The 8,004-nt window shown below is 33.5% G+C and overlaps 1 protein-coding gene across 2 annotated transcripts in view; it reads right to left on the reverse strand.

The window, feature by feature from the left end:
* Positions 1-8,004, reverse strand: part of LOC107606821 (anthranilate N-methyltransferase-like) — a 16,192-nt gene that overhangs the window by 1,261 nt on the left and 6,927 nt on the right. The window contains exons 2-4 of one of the 2 annotated variants that reach the window (XM_021107406.1): positions 1,534-1,844; positions 1,194-1,258; positions 149-287 (exon numbers count right to left, since the gene is read on the reverse strand). In XM_021107406.1, the coding sequence (XP_020963065.1) occupies positions 149-287; positions 1,194-1,258; positions 1,534-1,844 (515 nt within the window). The remainder of the gene's footprint in view (positions 1-148; positions 288-1,193; positions 1,259-1,533; positions 1,845-8,004) is intronic. The other variant, XM_021107405.1, reaches the window with a different exon arrangement.

The following is an 8,004-nucleotide window of genomic DNA, read 5'->3' on the forward strand; positions in this document are numbered from 1 at the left end:
TTGAGCAAAAAATACAATGCTATCTAATACTTCAATTAGCTTACCAAATTTGACAATAATTATACAGATTTACTAAGGTGGGATTTACAAATCTTGGTAGGTTCGTTCCTTCCCTTTTGGCGTTTGAAACATCATGAAAACATCAGACCTGAAAGCCATCTTAGCAACATCTGTCTGCTCTGGCACTGCAGGAAGAACTTTGTCCACCCCATCATTCGGTGTATAGCCTTGCAGCAATTCTTTAATATCTTCAAGCATTCTTCGTCATCCCAATCATGAAGTATGTTCTAGAAATAAAATAATATAATCTAAGAAAACTATGGAATCAACTCAATCATAATATATATAGTTTGTTCCATTAACATTAACTCCTATTTCTAGTGTAAATGTTTTGGCATGCTATCAAATAAATTATTTATATCAAATATATATTAAAATGCAAAAATATATATTGAAAATGAATTCAATAATACATTTGTTATACACAAATATACAAAATCTAATTTATTAAATAATTTTTTTGAATATACTACATGTACATTAAAATCAGTCACTAGTATAAAATATATATTGAAAATAGGCTACACAACACATGTATTTATATACAAATATATGATTACTGATTTTGGTAACTAATTTTAGTATACAAATAGCATTTTTGTTAACAAAAATGTTTGGTAACCAAAGAAAATCAGCCAAAATCAGCTATAACTTGCCTTATTTAGCATTCATTAATTGTTGCGATAATTAATTAATGCTAAATAAAGCAAATTCTGGTTGTTTTTTTTGTCTACTCTTTGTGTATATTTGATGGATATAAGAGCAATGCACCAGAGAAGCATAAGGACCAAGTGACAGAGCAATCAAGAAAGTCTTCAAAAATATCTGTTTTAACTAATTTCCCTTTTTGCTTAGTTAGTTAGTTGTTCTGTTATCCTCTCTTAGACTAAATCAATCTCTTATACATGTATGTAAAGTGGATAACATGATAATCAAGTACACAAGTCACATATTCAATATCATAGTTTCTATATTCTGCAGAATTAATTTTCTCCTGTGTTTTCATCATTCTCTCAATCTTAGTGCTAAGTCCTTTAGATATTTTTTAAGGCCTATTTGCATTTAATTCAACCACTAGCCTCATGATGAATAATTTGCAAGTAACAGAATAACTTTAAACTCACAAGTCACACCTTAATAAAAATTGCATCCCCGTTGGGAACGCTCTCGAACATATCTCCGCCTATGTGCTCCACACCTGCAACAATAGAACAACATAATAACATTCAATTCTTTTTAGTAACACAATATTCATAATTTCAAAGCACATATACAACACGAGAGATCGCATACAAAATCAATAAAAAAAAAAAAAGAAAAACTTGGAAATTTGTTCTGTCATGTTACTAGCTTCATGTAACATCATGCCATCCTCAATTTCTAATAATCATATCAACTTCAAGAGTAGACAAGCCATCTTAAATTAAACAAAAATTTATACAAATAAATTAAATAATGGTAGATCATATATACCAGCATAGATGGGGGCATTTTCTATAACATGAGGCAAATCAAAATTGACACCCTGGATATTAGGGTATTTGGAAGTGATCAAGTTGAGAGTGGCCCCAAGACCGCCACCAACGTCAACCAGTTTATTGATGTGGTCGAAGCCTTTGTAGACATCAAGAATCCTCTTCATTGATATAGTGGAGGATGTGAGCATAGCTTTGTTGAAAATCTCGTTGAACCGTGGATCAATATTTGCATACTCGAACATATTCATACCATAAACCCTGTTGAATGGTATACCTCCTTCTAAGATCGCTCCTTTTAGTTCACTCCTGATAATTAAAAACCCACCAATAGAAAAAAGAAAGATACTATCGTAACTCATGCATATACTACTTACTTTGGAATGTTAAGTCTAAAATAAGTTGCAACTTTATTTATTTTCATGTGAAATTGATGGCAAAATATTATTAGATGATAATAGTAAATATATCAAGTTTGTTGTGATAAGAACGAGCAATAGTGGATGTCCATTCCCGTGTAAAACTCATATTTTCAAAGAAGGAATGACATTAAATGCATGTTAAAATTAAGTTCCCAATATATGTATAAATATATGTATAAATAGAGGCCTTTGCCTCTGAGAGAAAGCAAGCACACGTACAATTACAAATATTTCTATTTCTCTCTCTCTTTACAGTAATAAAATAAATGCAATTTTCTCTCTTTACTTTTAATACTTCTTTCTATCCTTACATATATATACATATTACAACATATAATATTAATATATATATATATAAATTATTATTGAGCTAATTATATAGAGTCTTCTATTTACATATTTTATTTTATATTTACATCTTCCTTATTTATTTAGTTGTTTTACAACACGTTATCAGCACGAGACTCTGAGCAAATTTTTAGAAGACTCAGGTAACAAATTTTCATTATGTCAAAACCCTCTCATCTTGAATTCAATGCTTTTGATATATCTGGAAATAATTATTTATCATGGATATTAGATGCTAAAATCCATCTTGATTCAATGGATCTTGGAGATACCATTAAGGCTGAAAATAATGCATCCCAGAAGGATAAAGCCAAAGCCATGATTTTTCTTCGTTGTCATCTTGACGAAGGATTGAAAAATGAATATCTCACATTAAAAGATCCTGCAGATTTTTGGAAAGACCTTGAAAAAAGGTATAATCATCAGAAAATGGTGATACTTCCTCAATCTCGATATGAATGGACGCACTTGCGTCTGCAGGATTTTAAATCTATAAATGAATATAATTCTGCAATGTTTCGAATCACCTCACGAATGAAATTATGTGGGAAAAAGATAACTGATCATGATATATTGGAGAAAATTTTCTCAACCTTCCATGCCTCGAATGTGCTCCTGCAGCAGCAGTATCGAGAAAAAGGGTTTAAAAAATATTTTGAGTTAATTTCTTGCCTTCTTGTTGCTGAACGCAATAATGAGTTGTTATTAAAAAATGATGAAGCGCGCCCAGCTGGCGCCGCCCCATTTCCTGAAGTAAATGCGGCAAATCATTACCCCAGAAGAGGTAAATGGCAAGGTTTCAATAACAAGAAAAATTATGGAAGGAAAATGAATTATATTCAAAAGAGAGGATCTCACCAGAAGTGGGATAAAGAAAGAAATATCGGGCAAAATAAATCAACAGAGGATAAGTGTTTCCGTTGTGGTGGAAAGGGCCATTGGTCACGTACCTGTCGTACCCCAAGGCACCTGGTCGATCTTTATCAGGCATCTTTGAAAAAGGATGACAAAGGAAAGGAAACAAATTTTGTTTCAAATGATACTGAAAATTCCACCACTCATTATGATGTATCTGATTTCTTTGAGGATCCTGAAGGGAATATTGGTCATCTGATCAATGATGGAATAGTTTAATATGTGGGATTGTGAAGTATCTATGTAAATAAATAATGTAAAGAACTTATTGTTAAGTTTTATTTCCTATGTATTTAAGTTTCAAATGTAATGTATATAAATAATGAAATATTAATGTTTATGAATTTTGAAATCATTAAATATGTCATGTTTTAAAATAAAATTTTAGTATATGACATTATGTGCATGTATTGCTACTCATTTTATTATTATTTGTCTTTGAAGAAAATGGCAAGGATATGTAATAAAGATGTATGCCTTGCGGATAGTGCAAGTTCGCACACTATTCTCAAAAGTGATATATATTTTACCCATCTTGTGCCAAAAGAAGAGTGTGTTAATACTATCATTGGCTCAGGCAATGTGATAGAAGGCTCCGAAAGAGCTATAATTTTGTTTCCTAGAGGAACAAAATTCATAATAAATAATGCACTGTTGTCTACCAAGTCTCGAAGAAACTTGTTGAGCTTTAAAGATATTCGCCAAAATGGATATCATATTGAGACTATGAATGAGGAAAATCATGAGTATTTATGTATCACAACTCATGATTCAAATAAAAATGTTATATTAGAAAAGTTGCCATCACTTTCATCTGAGTTATATTATACCAAGATTAGTGCAATTGAATCACATGCCATTCTAAACCAGAAGTTTACTAGCCCAAATGAATTCATAACTTGGCACGACCGATTGGGTCATCCGAAAACAACCATGATGCGGAGGATTATTGAAAACTCTCATGGACATTCACTAAAAAAACCAGAAGATTCTTAAAACTAGTGAATTTTGTTGTGCTGCATGTTCTTAGGGAAAGTTAATTTTAAGGCTATCACCAGTAAAGATTGGATTTGAGTCCTATGAATTCCTAGAAAGGATAGAAGGTGATATATGTGGACCTATTCATCCACCATATGGATCTTTTAGATATTTTATGGTCTTAATAGACGCATCTTCGAGATGGGCACATGTGTGCTTATTGTCTTCTCGCAACCTGACGTTTGCGAGATTACTGGCTCAAATTATTCGATTAAAAGCACAATTTCTAGAAAATCCAATCAAAGCAATTCGTCTTGATAATGCTGGTGAATTTACTTCCCAAGCTTTTGATGCTTATTGTATGGCTAATAGAATAAGTGTTAAACATCCAGTAGCTTATGTTCACACACAAAATGGGTTAGCAGAATCACTTATTAAGCGCCTCCAATTAATTGCTAGACCCTTGCTTATGAGAACAAATCTCCCAACCTCGGTTTGGGAGCATGCTATTTTACATGCCGCAGCACTTATTCGTTTGAGGCCAACGAGTTACCATCAGTTCTCTCCTATGCAATTAGCTTTTGGCCAGCAGCCAAATGTCTCCCATTTAAGAATATTTAGGTGTGCGATATATGTTCCCATTGCACCACCTAATCGCACCAAAATGGGACCCCAAAGAAAATTGGGGATATATGTTGGATATGATTCTCCCTCTATAGTGAGGTATCTTGAGATACAAACCGGGGATGTATTTAAAGCCTGGTTTGCGAATTGTCATTTTGATGAATCAAAATTTCCAACATTAGGGGGAGAGAATAAGCTTCCTGAAAAGGAACTTAATTGGAATGCATCATCCTTGATGCATTTAGATTCTCGATCAAGGCAATGTGAACTAGAAGTTCAAAAGATTATACATTTACAAAGAATAACAAATGAATTGCCTGATGCATTTTCAGATACAAAGAGGATAACCAAATCTTATATACCAACGGAAAATGCCCCAATTCGAGTTGATGTCCCAGTAGGACAAGTAGCCACTGAAGCAAATTCACGCCAGAAGCGTGGCAGGGCGGAAAATGCCCCAATTCGAATTGATGTCCCTGTAGGTCAAGTAGCCACTAAAGTAAATACACACCAGAAGCGTGGCAAGCCTGTTGGTTCCAAAGACAAAAATCCTCGAAAGAGAAAAGAGGTAAATAATATTCCTGTTGGAAAAGACATAGTAGAGACACCTGTAGTTGTCCAAAATTCTGATATAACGCCAGAAGACGTTCAGGTACCTGAAAATTGTGAAAATGACGAGATCTCGATAAATTATGTCTTTACAGGAGAGAAATGGGACCGAAATAAGACAATTGTCAATGAAATATTTGCATATAATGTGGCATTAAATATCATGCATGAAAGTAAGGATCTTGAGCCAAGATCAGTTGAAGAATGTCGACAAAGGAATGATTAGACAAAATGGGAAGAAGCCATGAAGGTTGAATTAGACTCACTTGCAAAACATGAAGTCTTTGGACCTATAGTCCGTACACCAGAAGATGTAAAACCTGTTGGATATAGGTGGGTATTTGTGAGAAAACATGAGAAAAATGAAGTTATGCGCTATAAAGCCCGACTTGTGGCACAAGGTTTTTCACAAAGGTCCGGTATAGATTATAAAGAAACGTATTCCCCTGTAGTGGATGCGATAACATTGCGTTATTTGGTCAGTTTATCTGCATATCATAAACTGCATATGCATTTAATGGATGTGGTAACAGCCTATTTATACGGCTCATTAGATCGAGATATCTATATGAAAGTCCCTGAAGGACTAAAGATATCTAAACCATCCAATGAATATTCGCAAGGGTTATACTCAGTCAAATTGCAAAGATCTTTATATGGTCTAAAGCAATCCGGACGAATGTGGTATAATCGTCTTACTGAGTATCTGGCCAAAAACGGATTCAAGAATGATGATATCTGCCCATGTGTTTTCATAAAGAAAACTACATATGGGTTCATTATAATTGCTGTGTACGTTGATGATTTAAATATTATTGGGACTCCTGAAGAGATTCCAACAATTATAAAAACTCTAAAAGAAGAGTTTGAGATGAAAGATCTTGGAAAGACTAAGTTTTGTCTCGGCCTGCAGATCGAGCATATAAAAAGTGGGATCTTTATTCATCAAGCAACATACACAGAGAAGATCTTGAAGATATTTTATATGGATAAGTCACATCTATTAAGTACTCCAATGATCGTAAGATCTTTGGATGTGAAAAAGGATCAATTCCGTCCTAAAGAAAAAAATGAAGATATCCTTGGTCCTGAAGTACCATATCTTAGTGTCATTGGAGCGCTAATGTATCTTGCTAATAATACACGACCTGATATATCATTTGCTGTGAATTTACTAGCAAGGTATAGTTCCTCTCCAACCAGAAGACATTGGAGTGGAGTCAAACAAATCTTTCGATATCTTCATGGAACGGTTGATAGGGGATTGTTTTATCCCTATGGATCCAAGTCACAACTGGTTGGCTATGCAGATGCCAGATACTTGTCTGATCCACATAAAGGGAGATCTCAAACAGGATACCTGTTCACATATGGTGGTACAGCTATATCATGGAGGTCCACAAAACAGACGATAGTAGCAACCTCCTCTAATCATGCTAAAATACTGGCGATTCACGAAGCTAGTTGTGAGTGTTTTTGGCTGAGGAGTCTGATTCAATATATTCTGTCATCATATGGACTGATTGATCATAAGATAGCTCCAACTGTCCTGTTTGAAGATAATACAGCATGCATTGCTCAACTTAAAGGCGGATACATCAAAGGTGATAGAACAAAGCATATTTCTCCCAAATTTTTCTTCACTCATAATCTTCAAAATCAAGGGACAATTGATGTCCAACAAATCTGCTCAAGTGACAATCTGGCAGATTTATTTACAAAGTCACTCCCAAAATCCTCCTTTGAAAGATTGGTACATGAGATTGGGATGCACCGATTTCGAGACATTAAATGATATCGGCAAGAGGAGGAGACTGTACTCTTTTTTCCTTGGTCAGGTTTTTTTCCTATTGGATTTTTCTTGACAAGGTTTTTAATGAGGCAGTCCCCATCACTAAAGGATATTGTACTCTTTTTCCTTCACTAAGGTTTTTTCCCACTGGGTTTTTCTTTAGTAAGGTTTTAACGAGGCAATAATCCTAAATGGGCATCCAAGGGGGAGTGTTGTGATAAGAACGAGCAACGTAGATGCCCATTCCCATGTAAAACTCACATTTTCAAAGAAGGAATGACATTAAATGCATGTTGAAATTAAGCTCCCAATATATGTATAAATAGAGGCCTTTGCCTCTGAGAGAAAGCAAGCACACATACAATTACAAATATTTCTATTTCCCCCCCTCTCTCTCTCTTTACAGTAATAAAACAAATGCAATTCTCTCTCTCTTTACTTTTAATACTTTTTTCTATCTTTACATATATATACATATTACAACATATAATATTAATGTACATATATAAATTATTATTGAGCTAATTATATAGAGTCTTCTATTTACATATTTTATTTTATATTTACATCTTCCTTATTTATTTAGTTGTTTTACAACAAAGTTATCCTATAATTTTGAATTATCAGCTTTATACGAAGGGAATTACTCAGATAAAAATGCTTAAAAAGTCTTTTTTTAAAGGTGTTTTTTAGTAATTAAAATTCAATATATATATAATTGATTAAATTGTGTTATTTTTATTAAAATTATATCAGATAAATTGATTTGGCCAAAAAATGA

Source organism: Arachis ipaensis, chromosome B07 (genome assembly GCF_000816755.2).
Source record: "Arachis ipaensis cultivar K30076 chromosome B07, Araip1.1, whole genome shotgun sequence".
Classification (NCBI taxonomy): domain Eukaryota; kingdom Viridiplantae; phylum Streptophyta; class Magnoliopsida; order Fabales; family Fabaceae; genus Arachis; species Arachis ipaensis.